The 19,598-nt window shown below is 35.8% G+C and overlaps 1 protein-coding gene across 1 annotated transcript in view; it reads left to right on the top strand.

Moving 5' to 3' along the window:
• The window catches only part of LOC110452591 (sodium- and chloride-dependent transporter XTRP3-like), a 55,168-nt gene extending 39,170 nt beyond the window's left edge, over positions 1 to 15,998 (top strand). Inside the window, exons 2-10 of the mRNA XM_021501222.1 lie at positions 6,447 to 6,751; positions 9,502 to 9,663; positions 10,027 to 10,137; positions 10,668 to 10,869; positions 11,453 to 11,574; positions 11,975 to 12,176; positions 12,865 to 13,024; positions 14,304 to 14,466; positions 15,055 to 15,998. Coding sequence (XP_021356897.1) covers positions 6,447 to 6,751; positions 9,502 to 9,663; positions 10,027 to 10,137; positions 10,668 to 10,869; positions 11,453 to 11,574; positions 11,975 to 12,176; positions 12,865 to 13,024; positions 14,304 to 14,466; positions 15,055 to 15,288 — 1,661 coding nt within the window. The 3' untranslated portion in view covers positions 15,289 to 15,998. The remainder of the gene's footprint in view (positions 1 to 6,446; positions 6,752 to 9,501; positions 9,664 to 10,026; positions 10,138 to 10,667; positions 10,870 to 11,452; positions 11,575 to 11,974; positions 12,177 to 12,864; positions 13,025 to 14,303; positions 14,467 to 15,054) is intronic.
• Positions 15,999 to 19,598: the final 3,600 nt, after the last annotated feature.

Raw genomic sequence — 19,598 nt, 5'->3', positions numbered from 1 at the left:
TATCACGTTGGATGTTATGAGGCAATCACAGTTCTTGTTTCTAAGAGAAAGTAGATAGAAGAAGAAACAAAAGTAGAAAGATAGGAAACAAAAAGATCCCATGTGTTACAATGAGGGCAGCAGATCAATTTGGGTCTCTTCCATGTCACCTCGTGAGAAAAGCTCAAATTCTGCAGGGGGACCATGCAGTGGAATACATAAAGTCTATTCTTGGTTTCTTAGTGTTGTCTTAATCGAAGGAGGAATAGGGAAACAACTCACCCTATTCTGCAGGGAGCCAAACATAAGTCGCATCTTTTGGTCATGCAGTGGGATAAAGCAGGTCAATTTTTTTATCAGAACTAGCACGAGTTGTTACAGAAGTAAAATATAAATTGGAAATATATCTTAAAACAATCTTCGCTTTCTTTCCCGTTCAAACACCTTAAAGAAACACAATTCATCCACATATATCTACTTGTACAAAATAACAGATAACAATCGCATGTGTTGTACATATTAATATATTTGCACAATTCTATTATTACATAATGTAATCACGTCACCAGAACTCGATATCTGGTAAAACGATTGAGTATGCCAGACGCTGTCTAGATGCAGACTGATTGATCTGAAATCAGTCTACATGACAAAATTTCTATTCTCACTTGCAAACATGCCGTATTAGAATCACGTGCGCAGGGTACTTATTTCCCACAGGATGACATCTGTGTCATGACTGGACAGGCATTTCCTATTCTGATACCACTGGATATGTTTTAGGATCTACTCCATCAACTGACTGTTTACAAATTTTAGCGATAAAGTCCGCTGGGATGTAAGAAACTCACTGATGATACATATTGTGATTTCATTATTATGGATATCCACGCATTGAATTTCAAAGCTGATTGTTTTATTCAAAGTGATGCAGTTCGTTTTGTTTTCAATAACCAAGGTTACATTACTATGTAAACAGGTGATGGACCACTCAACGAACTATCATCATCGCAATCACTTATATTGCATTGCTCAAAAATAATATACTAGAAAGTAAGTTCATAAAAGCAGTGCAAAGAACTGACCTTCTGTATCAAATTACATGGTTCACGTTATAGGCGATTAGGAACAGGTTTTTGATGATGATTGTGATGGTGATGACGATGATGATGAATTGAAGGTGATGAATGAGGATGATGGTTAAGTGTTGTAAATGTACAATACGCCATGTCTTTCCTTCCTACTCTTTCTATTTTCCTTATCTGCTCTCTTTTCACGGTGGTTTCCAACCTATGCATCTGTTTTCATCCTAGCTGATCAAAATATGCATTGCTGTATTAATACGACCGTCGCTTTGTTCTTCAGTAACTTTAAGGTTCATTAGTCCTGGTGTTTTTTAAAAAACAAAAGAGCATCATTTAACGCTTACATAAAAATCAGACTAAAGGATGTTATTTTTTATGAAAATCCATAACTTGTTGTGATCTTAAAGAGATGACTGTTATCGGAGCGCTTGCAGATTAATGGTTTTCGTCTGTTTTTTTTTTTTTTAAATGGGGGGGGGGGGCTTAACGGCTCAGCAACGATGAAGTCATATCGACCCTGACATCAACAATAAGGGACAATTACGCAACTTAACACACCAAAGAAACGTAGTAGTAAAATGTTAAAATACAAAGACGAACAAACTAGTGAACAGCATCGCAAAGTCTGTTTGTCTTGCCTCTGCAAAGATATGATTTCTGATATTTATCTGGTTATGTAAACTAGAAGTCGTGCTGGTAAAAGTTACTTTCTCCAATGGTCACTATCCTCGAGAATCCATCACAATGTCATACGCAATCGCTATTGTTGTGTTAGCATGCTAGTGCTCTAGCTCGAAAGTTAACATTTCAAAATATATTTTTTATAATAGATTCCACACAAAAATCTTCACAAAATTTCGAATGAAAGAATTGAAAATTACTTTTCCCGATTAGTTACACAATAATCGAGTTTTTCATTTCAGTTTTCCGGTTTTACCCCTCCTGTTTCTTGATTAAGTCTAATTTCTCAAGGAGACGTACCGCTAGAACGTTAGCTGCAGTCTATATCGTCTATCACCAGAGCACAAATTACTGTGGTATCGATTCCTTATGGGATCGGTTCATAGGTGACGATAATGCACTGTTCGTGTTGTATTTGATTAATTGTTTTATACAAAATCACTATATTAAGCAAGTTATTATTTTAGTTTCTTTGATGAGCTGATAATAATTCCACATGCATTTTCCTATGACTGAAGTTTTTAAACATAGGCCGTTGACATAAAAACCGTTACTCACTTTTTATCAGTTCCTATTAATTTTAAGACATATTTTTGTTTGTATTTTTTTTTTATTTTAAACATTATTGACGTCATTTATTAATATCGTCATACCGCAGAGGAATATTCGCTAAATTCGAAAATTGAGTAGTCAAGTCGTCGCGGAAAGCATATCGCCATCCTGCTACTTGTTGATATTACATATTCAGGTAGACTTCATTGTGAAAGCTGGAAAGATAGATTTGTTTCTGTTCGTGTTATTTGTATCTAGTGACACTGACAACGACATTTCATTTAAGGAAGCGGGAAACGGACGTGCTAGATAGTAAGAGCTTACTTTTAAACTTAACAGCATTGACCTGTGGCATGGCTGCAAATACAATTTCTTTTTACAAGTTAATTTAATGTTCACCTACAACTTATAGAGTATGGTAATTTTAAAAGAAAAACAAATTCCATATTGTTTGTTCATTTATACATAGTCTGATGATCCGAAACATATTTTACTTTTAGAAAGTGACATTGCAGCGCAAATGTAAATTAAGTCAAAATGTTCATTGCATGAGGGCTGATTCAGTATCCGGTATGCATTAAGATAACATATATCACCTGTGCGAAGTCGTGAGAGGAAGGATTTCTTTTCTACGATTTTCCCTAGGAGGGAGTTCCTTTTGGTTTAATCGCATAAAGTTATCGTTGATATCTGACCATTTTCATTGCCAGTTGTTTTCTTATGTTACTATCTACACGAGCTAGAAAGTTGAAATAATGTATTATGTTTTGTTATGGAGGTATTTGTAAAGGAGTATTATTAGCGTATTTTTAAAAATGTTGCCTTACTGCTATTACATAATATATACATACTCTTAATTAGCGTATTTTCACTCTTTTTTTTCTTTAATTTATCTATACAGGCAAGATATTTTGTTTTTTTTCATATGTGCTACTGTTACAACTAAATGAAACGAAATGTCGCAATTCCAATTCGTTATAATTTGGTTTGCTGAATCCAGCCGCCCCTTAACTTGTGAATGGAGCTGTCAGGCAATATTGTTTTAAAAACTGAATGGCATTGCATTGCTCACCTTTTTAAACAGTAAGATCAGCAAATACTTTATCATTGAAATAACCAGGGATGACCATTTCAAAATTTCCCAAGGTGTACGATTTAGCACCGTTGAAAGTCATTTGACAATATGTCAAAGCAATATTTGTATCCTATTCCCAAACATTATTATGACGACATGTTTGGTTGTTTGACTGGGCACAGTCACATGACAGTAAACCTGTCACATTATACTGGGCTAAATAGCCCTTACTGCCACCAATTCGTAGTTGAGCGTTAAGTAAGGAAAGCAATAAGAAAGACAATGAATGGCTCAGAAGGATCTGCAGGGATTTCCACAATCATGCCGTTAAGCAATCATGAAGTCTGTTTCAGCAGGCTAATTTCGTATCTGAAACATAAGGAATATTGTACACGAATGAGACGATGGAAAGTTAACAAACCGTAAAATTTCAGATAGAAATGAATAGCAGTCATTGCGAATTATGTTAATTTCCTAACCAAATATAACTGATTGATCTAAGGCAAGTACCGAACGTCTAGTCTAGCAAAATTTACACACGAAGTGTGCTCCTATATAGGTAAGACAAGGCACTGGTGTATTTCTGTGCTGAACGGATCGGGGTCTAGACTTTGTTGCGGAGGTGTGGGAAAGGGCTATCTCCAGACCAATTGAGTAATAATTCAGCTTGGAATGACTCCAGGAAATAAACATCACACGCATCGTCATAAATATAGATAATACTACCCAGTGCAGACTAAAGAAAGGTCACCACTATTCTAAATTGAATTATCAGTATGTGGAGGAGTAATTTAGCTAATTAGAAAGAGATTGCCTCTCTTCTGTCGTATGCGCTGCACGTTCGGTTGTCGGGAATTTCTTGGTTTCTCACAAGTTTTTAGTCACTCTCATAATTGAAGATGTCGACTTGTGCAATATTTCATTGATCTTGAAACCGACAAATTTTAAGGCTTTTATGACGTTCCTTTAGAGGAATGATAATTGCTTTATACAGTGTAGTTGCACTTCAATCATTTTTCTTACCATGAGTTTAAGATGAAAACGAATACAACAACATATGGATATATGTTTCCAATTGCATATATATATATTACACACTCTCAATATCAAATCATATATCTTCCTCTTCCCCCTACGTATAGGATCTTTAATAATTATCAATATATCCCGGCAAAAAAATGTTTATATGATCATGCTTCTTTTTATGTTGCGATATGATGAATTCATTTATATATATTTAAAATCACTTGAAGTCGTTGGAAAATGTTTCCACACTTTTTTTTTTTTTTACATGTCTAAAAGTAACAGTTAAATACATTTTGTTTGGTTTGGTTTTATATGATTGAACGTCTTATCAGCAGGCAAGGTCTTTTAAGGACATGCCTCAATGTGTGTTGTGTATGCGTGCGTGTGTGTGTGTATGTGTGTTGGAGGCAGGTTATGTAATTGCCTCCTTGTGATAACGCGGATCTGATGCCGACTTTATAGTGCTATCTCAATGAAAGAAATAACATGCCGAAGGCACCCAGCACATATCCCGGCCGGTCACATTATACTGACAACGGGTGGACCGGTTGTTAACCTGATGAACGTTAAGCACGGAAATATGCCAAACATATTCATTTATATATAAAGTAATTCAATTGAAGTCTTTGGAAATTGTTCTGCATTTTTTCCGTTTAATTTATCCAAAAGTAATAGTTAGATACATGTTATGCCCAAAGACTCGTAGCAATTAAAGCAACACTCAGGCTTGATACAATGGAGTTTTATCCTTTTGAGTTGCGTTGTCGTGTGTCCGCAGCGCAAGATCAGCATTTGTTGACACAAATTGTATTCATGGTAATCAGTGGTAAGATGAATATGAAATGAGTCTGCTTGCTCATCTGCACGGTGCTGTTTAACTCTGCAAATTGAGTGATAACTATATATCTGCGCATTCATTACCTGGTGTTAATCACAAAGACAAATCCATCTGGTGTGCTCTCATTGATTTCTTGATGAAATAATGTTAATCAGCTACATTTTGTAATTATGTGCTTTGAAAGATTAGTTTATTAGGCATTGTTTATCAACTGGAGGGAGAGAGAATGGGATGGGAGTGGAAGCTGAGAGAGAGTGTGATAAATGAAGCAAAACTAGTCATTAAGAAGTTGCTCCACATTTTGCGAGCTGAAACATTCCTAGATTTTTAAAACGAAAGCTGTAATTTTTATATCGAAGGCATAATGTGTCACTGTCGTGTTCTTTTGTGTATTTTGAACGTAGATTTTTTTTAAATATTGACCACTGGTCTTTTACCTTTCTTGTTTTTCAAAATAATTTGTTTAGATTATTTTCATTTTAAAAGGCGATCCCTCTGTGCGTGAATGAGCTGTTAAAAATGTACAAACCATTTTGGAATTTCATATGTGCAATATGCCTATTTTTAATGCATTTCACAGCATTTAACTTCAACTTTCTAAGAAAATGACGAATAATTTCGAAGTAGCTTACATTTATATTCCAAAAATAAGATGTCTCTTTGTTTTTAATATGCCTTACAAATGTAATTTTGTGTTGCCCTCTTTGTCTTCTCCTGTTTGTTAGGTCAGGGTTCAATAGTAATTAAGTTAATCGTGCAATAAAGGCTGTCCATGTCATGATCTCATCAACACAGTAGCGCGTGTAAAACTTGTGAAAACGATGTCCAGTTTGAATTATTTATTGGCTCCTATTTTTGCATCGATTTTCCAGACAGAACAGATTTGATTTTAACATATCTCATTGCGTTTCATAGCAACAAGTTGACGTACATGTGATACAATTTATACAACAGGTCGAGTCATGTCCGTTCTTAGTTTTCTGAGGATATATGTTTGCATTGTGATCATTACAAAATGTTTGATTGATTGATTTATCCCCATAACATGTTCGTTGCTGTTTTAATAATGTTGGTTATACATGTATGAAATATAAAAAAAAATCTCATTTACGTCTTAGTAAATTTTGGGCTTTAAAGAAAGCATGTTGCAGTAAATCTTCTTTTGAGCGTTAAACCAATAAATTAATGCATGTGTTTTTGTTTTCTCCAGGTGCTTTCCTCATTCCGTACGCAGTGATGTTGGTAATTGAGGGTATCCCTTTGTTCTACCTCGAGCTTGCCATTGGTCAGCGCCTCCGGAAGGGGGCAGTCGGGGCATGGAATCAAGTCTCGCCATTTCTGCAGGGTCTGGGGCTGGCCTCCGCTGGAGTGTCCATTAACCTAGCCCTGTATTACAACACCATCATGGCGTGGTGCTGTATTTACCTTGTACAGAGTTTCCAAAGCCCCCTCCCCTGGTCAGTTTGTCCCACCATAACAGAAGGCAACGTCACCATTTTAGAACCGGAGTGCCAGGTATGTATTCTATTCAAGTATTTCTTTTGTGTGGGACGACTAATGGCCACCTAAATAATATTTTTCTTCTAACATTCAGGACATCCGAATCGGTATCACAATATTTGTCTTAATTTCACAACTGTGAAGCTGACATTATTTATCTTAGTACATACAAAACCAATCGCTTTACCTGTCTCTATCACATACATATTTGTGGCATTCTAATGCCCTTTTGGTTGTTACTAAAGACTTATTAAATATATTTAAGTCATCCGTGAAGTTTCGATTTACCGTCACCATTTACACCAGTTACAGGTTCGTAGCAAAAAAAGAGCTTGGATCTGATAAACCATTGATATTTAACTGAGATAAGGAAAAAGTATAAGGTTAAGCAAACGACGTCAAATCAATTGGTCATATTACATTTTACGGTAAAGATGGATTGACTGTAATTACTTATATGTAAATGACACAGAAACATTTATCATAATTGACTGCAAATGATAAGAGCGAATATGTATCAACAATGTATGTAAACATGAAAACAACAAGATGTAGCAAGGATAAAATGTTACTGCATGTTATGATAACTGTTAACAAAATTAAAAAAGTCTTTCCTCTATCCCCATCTCTGAGATTTCTTGTTAAAGGCTATTCAATTTTCCTAACTGGGATTTCAACTGCAAGCGCTAATGGGAAACGACCGTTATTCAGCCTCGTAAAGGCAATACTTTATATACAATGAATGCTTTAAAGTACAGTGCTTTTTTCGTATAAAAACATTTATTGATTTTAAAATATCAAATTTGTTCCATTAATTTTGCTTTAAAAAGAAATTCACGTATCTATTATTTATTCTGAAACACCTATATGGTTCCTAGGTAACGTCCTCTCAAGGGTTTATTTTGACTGTTAATGGTGCATCTCCAAAAGCATAATTAGTGAACGCTTAAGATCATATTAGTTACTTCTTGACTGTTATTTTAACTATTGATCATGAAGAATATTCATCGGTATTATTTGGTTTTAAAGTCACTTAAGTGTAAGAAATAATGGCAATATTACTTAGTTTCAGTTCAAGAATTGCCAAACCTAGACATCTAAAAAAATCTTTTTTTTCATTGAAGAAGCTAAGCTTTTGTTCTGATAATACGGAGAAAAAATCGCAACCACATAAAATCACATACATCAAGTGTATTTTCGCGCATGTACTGTGGGATTGTGTCAATATTTGTGACAATCCTGACAACAAGTATAATTGAGTGTTGATTTCCTTACATTTTTTTCTATACGAACGAGAAAGAAGTTCTGTTTTTTCCTCTTTATAGAGAGCTTCACCACTATTTATTGTTGAAAAGGAGCTTTTGAATAACACTAATAACATATTTTATTATTTTGATGTCATTGTTTTTTGTTGCACGAAGCCCCCTTACCCTACGTCAGAAACGAATGAATAAACAGTCCTGTTATTGTTTCCCTTGTTCATAACTTAAACACTAATTTCTGTTGGGACCTCCATTGATAAGATAGAATAACAAATACTGATGCCTACAAATTAAGTATGCTGCATTTTGTCTGGATCTCGACCAGCACAAAATATTGAAGTGGAGGTGTTTAAATTTTCATAATTGTATTCTGTTTCTCAAAAATTTCTTGCCAGAAAGCGTTTAATAGAAAAGGTTGCACTGCATGTACCTTCCATTTTTGCGAACATTCATTTTCGTGCTTGTTTCAACGATTTCTTCAACTGAATTTGAACAATAAACTATATTCAAAATTAATTAAAACATTTTTTTTATGTTAACAAGCTAATAACAACGACATTTCAAGATTAACGGGTACAAAGTTGGCCGGTGGAGTTGCAACATTAAGCCTAAACTCATCAATTTCCTTCGTTTCAGGATATGTTCTGTTCAATAAAATGAAAACTGTGGCATCACTCTAACTTTATAGGAAAACAATCATGACTTCATAATAAATGTATTAACAACGAAACGATGCAATTGATGCTGACATCGAGTTAACATTAGCTGTCGAAATGTCCTATTAAATTCTGCCATCAATAAGAAATACCGCTACATTACGAGAAAACTGGAAAGTTTTCAGATTTTTTGTTTAATACTTCGGTGTGAACAAATGATAAAAGACATGCAGAAATTTGGAAGATTATTTCATCTGACAATGAGTTTTAAGACCTTTAATGTGAAGCCCAACCCTCGGATTGGCGGCCGCGAAACTCCATCGGACACATAACTTCATTACGTTTTTTTGAAATATTGAAAGGAACAATTACGAACCGGTAACCATTGTTTGAACACTTATGATTTTTGGTAATCATATGATGACAATATACAGTCGAATTCCCTCTCAATGCAGTAACCACTATTTTTCGAACAAGCACTATACATTTCCTCTCTCCGAACTCATTGCATAACGCTTCTAGGAGTTGGTACATGTTTTGGTTAATCACTAGTTGGTAATTATCTGGACGTAATGCATCATCAAGAGAAGCATATCATTTTTTAAATATAATATCAGGATGTTATGGGAGAAAAGGGTCCCCAAATTCGTGATGGTTGATTATCTTGTTTATGTATCACTCTTTAGTTAATATTTTAATTGTAAAAGGCACTCGATGAATTATACATTTCGAAATCTAAGTGATATGCAGTAATGTATAACAAGCATTGTCCTTGTGTAAGCATGTACTCCACATTCTGTAACAAACGTCCTCCGTATCGGTTTGTATCATTTGTTTCTCTCCCAAGAAAAGTGGCTCCACCTCCTATTTTTGGTACAGACAAACCTTAGACATAGCACCTTCAATAGAATCGCCTAGTGTTATCAACTGGAAGCTGGTCGTGTCATTATTCGTGTGCTGGCTCATTGTGTACCTGTGTCTCATCAAAGGAATAAAGTCATCAGGAAAGGTATGTATACAATGCACCTTTAGACGTGGAAACTGATCAATTGAAAATATGTCTAATACTTCCAAGTCATTATCAAATAATAAACAAATATTCGTGTTTGGAATTTTTTTTGAATTAATCTAAAATTTGGACTGCAAAATGAGTCTGTACAAATATTTAGTAACTGTGCCCTTCGCCAAATGGATCAAGTGCAACACACTAGCGTCCGACACATGCAAAGAATGCATGCAACATGCCTCTCATAGACTTTCTCTCCAAAAGCATTTTTCCCTTACCAATGTTATAAAGATATTTCCGAGAAATCGTCACAAAGGGTAAAATTAACGTTTATAACGCACAAACTCTGTCTCCGTGTATTTCCAGGTGGTGTATGTCACAGCTACATTCCCATATTTGGTGCTCGTCATATTTTTCTTCAGGGGTATCACCCTGCGTGGATTTGAGCGAGGGTTGTGGCACCTGTTTGTTCCGGAGGTAAAGTAATTTGATAATGTTTCCAACTAAAGTGATATGCAATTGATTCTGTTCTCTTCTCTCATAAATATATCCTACAATATTATTCCTACAAAAGTATGATAGTCTCATGTTCAAAACAGACAAATATATGGTGCTGTACCATTACCTAAAACATTACGTCCTTATCGGCCGACACAAAAAAAAAAAAAAGATTAAAGGAAATGACATCAAATGAGAGTAAATATAACACGAACGTCAACTTTAAAATTGATAAAGGTTATATAGTTGGTTATATATTTTGGCACAAACACACAGTTTTCTAGTAATCAAGGATTACAGATACATTGACAGTTTCGACAGAATATTTACTTACATAAACGTAAAATAGAAAGGCCTTGAAAGCCAAACCCTTCCACGGTAGATTTATGTGTATATTAACCATATATAAGCTATCTCTTGGGAGCAAAGCCCTATCGAGATCGATTCATGTGTTCATTTACCATATATGCTATTTCAACGACATTGTTTATGGTTCTGTTGTTTTGCAGTGGAAGTCTCTTATTGATCCAAAGGTGTGGCTGGACGCTGCCACTCAAATATTTTACTCATTTGGTCTGGCATTTGGCTGTTTGATCGCTCTTTCCTCCTATAACCCCGTCAGGAACAATTTCGCAAAGGAGGCCTTCTTTGTCACTATCTGTGATTTCTTCACTTCCATTTTCACTGCCACAGTCGTTTTTTCCATACTCGGTAAGTGATCGCCAGAGTTTTCTTCCCGCTCTGAAGTGTCTTCATGATCGCTGGTGCTCTCTCTCTCTTCTCGGTCAGTGCCTATTTTCCTCGACAAATGCCCTTTCACAGGCTTTTTAATATATATTTATCTCGAAGTTTTAATATTGTTCTGCATTATTGGTAAGTTATGGCAATTATTTCAGTATCTACATTGTAGATCATCGAAAATGCGTACATTTTACATATCTTTCATATAAATATTGGTATGTCAATCAATGTCAGACATATCGTTAAAACTGCAACAGCTCATAATTTATATATCCCAATGGATTGTCATCTGACAGGGACTTATAGCTAGATTCAGTCGATACCCATGGGCAGGTAGGGGAAAATACACGTCATACATACAAATGCATGCCTTAAAAGGCCATTTGTATCACCCTCCACACAATCGAATTTAAAGAAACCCTAAATCATCTGTTCTCCCTTTGCAATATTTGGGATCTATAGATTTCATTTTCTCATTTTCCTATCGTTTCTTTGTGGTAGTGTCTCTTCAGGTACCCCAAAACAAACAAATTTCGCCCCTTCATTTTTCCAGGATTCAAGGCCACTATTGCATACGAGGAATGTCTCGAAAAGTACGGAAATGGAACTGACGTCATCACGAACGGACATTCACATGTCAACCACACCTGTGACTTTAAAACCATACTTATAGAGGTAAGCATTTCAGGAAAGACCTCTTAATTATTTCGTTCTTTAACCAAACTACAGATAAAAACGTAATATTTCGTTCATAGTTCCGTCATTTCAAAACTGATTACTAATTCTAACAGCTTCATTTAGCTAACACTATCTTCTACTTTCTTATAGAAGCTTATAGAAAGGGAAGCAACTCTCAAATACCACACCCTTTAAACCAAAAAGGCTTAGGTTCTATACAATCTCAGTATTCAATTATATACGCGATGTCGATGAACACGTTGTTCATAGATAAACCACATCAATGAATTGAACATTCCGTTTTAATGAATGGTCACCTGCTAAACTGCATTTCACACTGTATTCCAGCACTGTATTACCACTACAAAATCATTGTTGATAAGTGATTTCCTTACAGTCGGGTTCCGGAACCGGTCTGGCGTTTATAGCATTCACAGAGGCAATCAATCAGTTCCCAGTGGCACAGCTTTGGTCCATCCTCTTCTTCCTTATGCTTTTCACACTCGGCCTAGACAGCATGTTCGGTACGCTAGAGGGCGCTCTCACCTCCATCAACGATATGATGCTGTTCCCAGGGGTTCGCAGGGAAATTATATGCGGTAAGGTTGTATGATTGACTGATAAAATTTCCACAGCTCCTTAACACAAAAGAATCATACTTGGTCAAATGTACATAAATGGTTAATGTCAAGAAGGAAACTATGATACCATAATAAGCGTCATATTTATAAATTGAACTTACTTCCTTTTGAATTGAGGACGTTCGCGATAGCACATCTTGGGTAAATTTTGAAATATTGTAGAACGGAAATGCATACATGTAACAAGGAAAACACAAAAAGTCAGTTTGCAAGCATTCGCGAAATTCCTTTTTATTTTGAATTTTACCTCAGGTAACGATTGGATCAAGATATCCCTATCACGGAAAACCCCGAACAGTTTCTGATTGACAAATTAAACCGAGTGTGATTAAAGAAAAAATATTTCATTTTAACTTTCTTGACGGCCTATCGATAAAAAGGTCAGAAGGGCAAAGTAAAGGTCGAAAAAAACATGTTAAGGAAATGGCATCAACCAAACGATAAGATAAACGCCAGCTTGCAATGGAAAAACAAGTTTCTTTTTTTGAACTATCTAACACTTTTCAGGTTATTCAGAACTGTAGAAAAATTGACTGCTGCGAAAGGAGGTTTGAGACTTGTTTAAACTAAAAATATCCAAAACGTGCACGACAGTTTTGGTTGGCTAGTTTGATCGGTACCTAACTTTGACATTTGACTATTTCAGGTGTGGTATGCCTAATGTCGTTCATCATTGCCCTGTGTTTCTCCACGTCAACTGGTTCATATGTATTTTTCCTGTTCGACTCCTTCTCTGCCAACATTCCATTACTTATCATCGCCTTTACTGAGTGTATAGCCGTCTCCCATATATACGGCTTAGACCAGTAAGTATACACTCATTCTTTCAGACCCTTGATATTGACACCAATGAAAACATGAAGCCATTAAATTGACATTCAAATATGCCACGTATTAAATCAACCTGGGGCGTTCGGCTCTAGTGATCTTGCTAACATAACATCCGAAGGACCATGATGAGCTTATGCCGTAATGCGGCGTCCGTTATCCGTTCGTCCGTCAACTATTTCTTTAAAACGCTATTTGTACTGAACATGCAGTATGGATTTTTACTCAATTCAATATGGAGCATCCTTGGGCATACGGGACAAAGTTTTGTAAAAGCGAAGGGTGTGGCCCATCTGGGTGCAAAGGGCCGTGGGCCAATAGGGTATTTTGTTGTTTAAATCAATAAAATCCTTCTGCTTCTTTACCACTTGAGTGATTTTATTCGAATTTGGCCTGATGCATTCGTGGGCAAATAGGACTCAAATTTGTATAAACGGAGGGTGTTGCTTCCTTGTGGCACAGGGATGCGGTCCAATAAGAAAAAAATAGTCGGATCTTAAAAACCTTCTTCTGTACCATTGGAAGGATTTTAACCAAGTTTGGTTTAGAGCATCCTTGGGTGAAAGGTAATCATTTTTTTATTTTTTATTAATGGAGGGTGTTTTGGGAAGACGGCCGGGGGCCAAATACGAGAACTTGTCGTAAATGTTCTGTACAATTTGAATTTGTTTAACTTAATTTGATCCAGAGCATCATGTGACAAAGGGACTCGATTTGTTTTTATATAAAGTTAGGTTCCCCTGTATGCAATAGGGTAGGTTCAAGTAGGGGGAAGGTAGTACTAAATGTTTAAAATTCTTCTCTTTCAGTCTATTTTGGAGGAACTTTAACCAAATTTTGTGTAGAGCATACTTTGGCGAAAGGGTCACAATTTTGTATAAATTGAGAGTTGGTCTTACGGGCAAAAGGGCGGGGGCACATAGGGGAAATTGAGGTAAATGCTTAAAATCCGCCCGTATTTATGTGGGCAGGAAGAAGAGCCATTAAAAGGGACGGGTGTTGCTGGGAGACAGAACCAATATTTGCAAACAAATGCAGTATAGTTATAAGCAACTTTAAAAGTATGAACGGCTTCATTAAACAGTCATTTGAGCGTCATACTACAAATTTATTAATTCAATGACAATCGATTGTGTTGTAGCGCTTAACGACTACAAATATATTAGTGTAATCCATGTTTGCATACTGCTGTTTCCTTTTTTGGTGCGATCACATGTGTGTCTTGCGTTCATTCTTCCATACTTTATCTATTTTCAGATTGTCATATGATATTGAGATGATGATTGGTAAACGGCCGAGCTACTTCTTCTTAATATGCTGGAAGTTTATAGGACCTTTAGCCATGATTGTTATATTCCTTGCCAGCATCATAGAGATGTTCAACGACGGTTTGTCCTACGACATATGGGATGCAGCAAAGGTAAAACACTCATTCCTAGCTCTACATGTTGATATCATTAAGACGATGACCTGTCATTTCTGAAATACTGTATATGTGTTTGATTCTACTTTCTTCATTCGACATTTATACTGCAATTATACGTTTAAGCACTACTGCATTTGAAAAACAAAACCAGGATCGCGATGGTATCAGGGTCAATTTGACACTTCCCCTGCCTTCTTTTCTGCACCAACCGGAATAAGCCACGAGATAACTTAAGGATCGCAGTAAGCTATTTGATTAATTTCAGGCATAAAAACCTGACCAATCCCTAGGCTGATGCCTATCTTTTGAAGATTACAAAAAGAGCTATACCCAACGAACACCCGACTTCAAAGTCTGGAGATTTTACCGTTACGCTGCCGTGCGATTCCTTTAAACAGTTATCAGACAAGTCGACTTTTATCATCCGCAATATAAAGTGTAAAAAAAACTTTGATTTGGTCATGACCTATTCTATGGGTGCAAAGAAGATATGTGTACCGAGAGCAGAACACTTGCATTTCGAGGATGGTTATACAAAATTAAACGCAAACAACGACCGATATACCTGTTCTTGCATTTCAGGGTTACACAGTGACAGTCCCATTGCCATGGTGGTGTCTGGTTATCGCCTTTTTGCTGGTGATGTCTTCCGTGATATGGATTCCATTAGTTGCCGTTGTAAAGTACTTCAACATTATAAATTGGAAACCGGAAGTACCAGCTTTCTTCCCAGAAGAGGAACTAGTAGAAGAAAAAAATATTAAGACTCACGTTACCACGACTTTCGAGAAACATGTTCTAGGTTTTAAGCAATAACCAATGTTAAGTTCACGGCAACTAGTGACAGAAAACGCAAAGCAACAGTGAATCTTACAGGGCCGGGGCGGGACACACACCATGGTAACAGATGGATCAAAATCAGGGGAGATAAGCCATGTAACACACTGCACTATTTAACTCGTATCATATTAGTGCCGGCATGATTGTATAACTATAGCCAGAAGTCACATGCCCGTGGCTTAAAAGTAATATGTGAAATGATAAAAATAGATTATAAAGATCTAGAATGAGTATCCAGAATTAATTCTGTGATGTAAATGCAAATCTGAGGCTAGGAAACAGTGCATCGCGGAGAAATATAACAAAGAAACATATTTTTGAATTTGTCAAGCAGGACAGATTTACCAATGAAGTGTGTGCTAGTTGTATTATATCATGTGTTTAGACATGTCGGGGAACAAACCAATTACATATCAAACCAGCTTGGTTTGCATTCGACAGACATCAGTTGGGAACGGTTGACAATTAAATAGGCAGGTATCAGGTATGGACGGCTGTCAGGAAACGGCCATATATCAAGTATGAGCGATGACCTAGGCGTTGTATTCGGACTGGTAAGGATAAGGATTATAGCAAAAGAAAGTTTTATAAAAACACAAAAACCGATAATTACCGACGGCAGGGAAATGTATCACTAAATACAAAATATTCCGTCTTTGCGTATTGCAGAGTTATCTTCTCCTGAGAACAGGTATTGATTGTTACGTCATTTGTTTGTGAGAGTAACGTCATCAATTTTTGAGAAAAACGACGTAATTTTCTCACACAAACCAATGACGTAACAATCAATACCTGTTCTCAGGAGAAGATAACTCTGCAATACGCAAAGACGGAATAGGGGAATAAGAAACATTTTCCATCGATGTATTCTTCTTTTAATATCATGACGCACGTTCATTTGCATAGCCAATCATTTTACATTTCCTAAATTATGTTTGTGGCTATATACAGATGCATTTAAGTAGGAGTAGAAAATAAATATTAAAGTATGAAGTAAAAGTAGAAGTTTGATGATATATTTTGTATGTAGAAGAAATTATCAATCTCAAATAATTGCTATGACTAATTTCAATTTTGTGAATATCCTTTTTCATGGTGACGCTTCCGACTAGTCGACAGCGGTTATTTTATTCTTCTATTCATACAGCCCTTCGAAAATTCATCGAAAAGACATATATGCACGCAATGAACATTAAGAGAGACATTTTCGTTGTCTCGATTCTTGAATTCGCGGTCGAATCTCATATCGAAATAACATTGACGTACCTCTTTCATGTAAACCTTTACAATTCATTCGGGTTTCAGTACATATCCATTTTTACGGATTCGGGAACAATATTTTAATTTCAAAGCTTCATAATATTCTTTCCGGTTAATATGAATTTGCGTGAAAATAAGCGTTAGTTGATCCTGAGTGACAAGGGCAATATCATTGATGGGTTAGCAGGTTTGGGGTGTTGATGCTGTCGGTGGTTGGACTGCCGGGCGATAAGAAACCGATGGAGTTGCCTTTTCCAGTAAATTAGTATGCTGTCGGTGGTTGGACTGCCGGGCGATAAGAAACCGATGGAGTTGTCTTATGCAGTAGATTAGTATGCATTATAGTTTGTGTGTTTTAGTTTTAGTCATAATCAAATATGTGTAAACATAGTGCGTATATATATATAATAGACTATAACAGTATAACTTGATATAGTTTTGTTAAACAAAATGACAATAAAGGTGTTATATATCTACAATCTTTAATGCGTTTTGTTTGAATAATCACCACCGTTTCAACGGAAGGGAATTAACTGTTACAAATTGAATGCAAGTTATAATCAAGGGTGGTAGGTAAATCTTGTACGCCGTTCCCGGACCAGGACTAAAACCCCGTACCAAAGAAATAAAGATATTAATATTTCTCAACAATGAGATAGTTATTTTCATTAGTTTAAAGTTTACTCAAACCAAACAATCGTCTGATAATTTTGAAACTGACAGTAATGTGTATTTCAAGGGGGTAAATCTCAACCGTGAAAATTACGTTTTTTTACATATCATTATAAAAATAGAGACATGTTGTTTTCAGACATGTAGAACAAAAATACCTTACTGTTTATAATTATGCAGATAACCGTATTTGAACATCTGAAATAACGTACACAAATTAAACATTATAATGCATTCAACTTTATCTAACTTGCTTTAAAACTGATCGAAAAGTCCCTCCTATATTCATGTTCTTAAAACAGTAATAACAGTCATCTGTATATAGGTCTCAGGACAAAGATCATGTTGAAATACCGCAGTTTAGTTAGGTTAGCCAGCATTGCGATTTTAACATAAAATTTGCAGCAGGTTTTGTTTTCATAAATATATAAATTGATAACGACTTAGCTTGACAGAGTGATTTCCCCTTAGCACGGGTACGGGAGTAAACAAAACACCTGCGATCTTCGCCCGTGATCAATATAAAGTCGATATTTCATGTGAACAAGGTCGGGTTTTTTTCATTAAAACTGATTTAATTACAAACAATAATGCATTTTTGTTTTGTGGAACTAAAATTAATATGCCATTATATTTCGGATAATTTGTAAAAAAGGATAATGTTCACGGTTGAGTGCGGCGTACAAGTTTTTACCCCTTTAAATATACATTATCGTCGATTTCTAAATTATCAGATGGTTGAAAAACATTTTGGTAAATATCACATTTAGAAAAAAAAAATTGAAATTTTTGTATAATGTAATGAAAAATATAAACGATCGCGTTAATGAGATATGAAAATATCTTTATATTCCTGCTACGGGGTTTTAGTCCGGGACCGGGAACGGCGTACAAGATTCACCTACCACCATACTCAAAGATAGCTTACTATTGAGTTATCTCGCTTTGAACGATAGTCACTATGAACAAAACTTAACTTATAATTTCTTACAATATAGTTTACCAAAATATATGTTGATGTATAGATGACACTATAAAGTCGGCATCAGGTCTGCGCTATCGCAAGAATTCAAATTCACCGATACACCCTGCCTCCAGCACAAATACACACATGCACGCATGCACAAAACAAATGGCGGTATTATGCAGGACCTATATCATACTGTGACACCCACCTGGACACGTCCAACAACAAGAGGGTCATATTCACCAAATCTAAACGCCAAGCAATCTCCAACAAACGGTCATTGTTTCAGAACAAGTTTGGTGCAGTATTAATCTCAAGAATAACGACAAGCTCCTAAGTGGAACCATCTATAGAAGTCCAAATAGTGACACTGACAACTCTATTGCTTTTCACGAAGTGATTGCCAGTATGAACCGTCGACGTAATAGTCGCATAGGCGTCATGGGGGACTTCAACTAAAAGGACATCAATTGGAAAACCAATACAACATCAGTATCGGATCAACACATGGCTACAAAATTCTTAGAATGTACAAGAAATGAATTCCTCTACCAACATGTCAACAAACCTACCAGATTTAGAGAAGGTAATCAACCCACCACCTTAGATCTTGTTTTTACCAATGAGGAGGGAATGCTAGATGAAATAAACTATGAACCCGGACTTGGACTAAGCGATCATCTATCTCTGAATTTCGTTTCTATTTCTTTATTTGAATGTGTGTCGATCAAAAAATACAATGTCATACTTATTCCTGTATTTTTTCAAAATCATCTTCCTATTTTACTGGGTTAGATGACATTCCCCTACAATTTACACAACAAATATTAAGACCTTCGATCGAAAATACTATGTCATATTTATTCCTGTATTTTTCAAAAATATCTTCCCATTTTACTGGGTTAGATGACATTCATTCCCCTACAATTTACACAACAAATATTAAGACCTTCGCCTATAATTAAAGTTGAAGTACAGCGTACGCCGATATCTTGTATTAAAAGAAGTACATACAAGAGGAGTTTGGAGACAATACATATTTAAAATAGTTGTGCTCAGTTTAAAGCAATAAATGTAACCATTTTCACGTTGCCAAAATACCACGCTCAGAGTCCCTCAGACTATTGACAAGATGTGTAGTTATATTTATCAAACAAAGATAACACAGTCCCATCCCCTTTCCCTAAATCATCCCGGACATAACTAACTTTAGAAACCCTTCCGGTATAAAAACAGAATGGTGTTAATATAAACAGTGCATGGTTGTGAAAAAATATATATACAAAACCCACAAAAAAATATACATACAAAACCCACAAAAAAAATATACATACAAAACCCACAAAAAAAATACCACAAAAAAAATATACATACAAAACCCACAACC

This window comes from Mizuhopecten yessoensis, unplaced genomic scaffold, assembly GCF_002113885.1.
Source record: "Mizuhopecten yessoensis strain PY_sf001 unplaced genomic scaffold, ASM211388v2 scaffold6759, whole genome shotgun sequence".
In the NCBI taxonomy this organism is placed as follows: Eukaryota; Metazoa; Mollusca; class Bivalvia; order Pectinida; family Pectinidae; genus Mizuhopecten; species Mizuhopecten yessoensis.
Note: the sequence above shows the minus strand (reverse complement) of the source record. Positions and strands in the feature narration are given on the sequence as shown.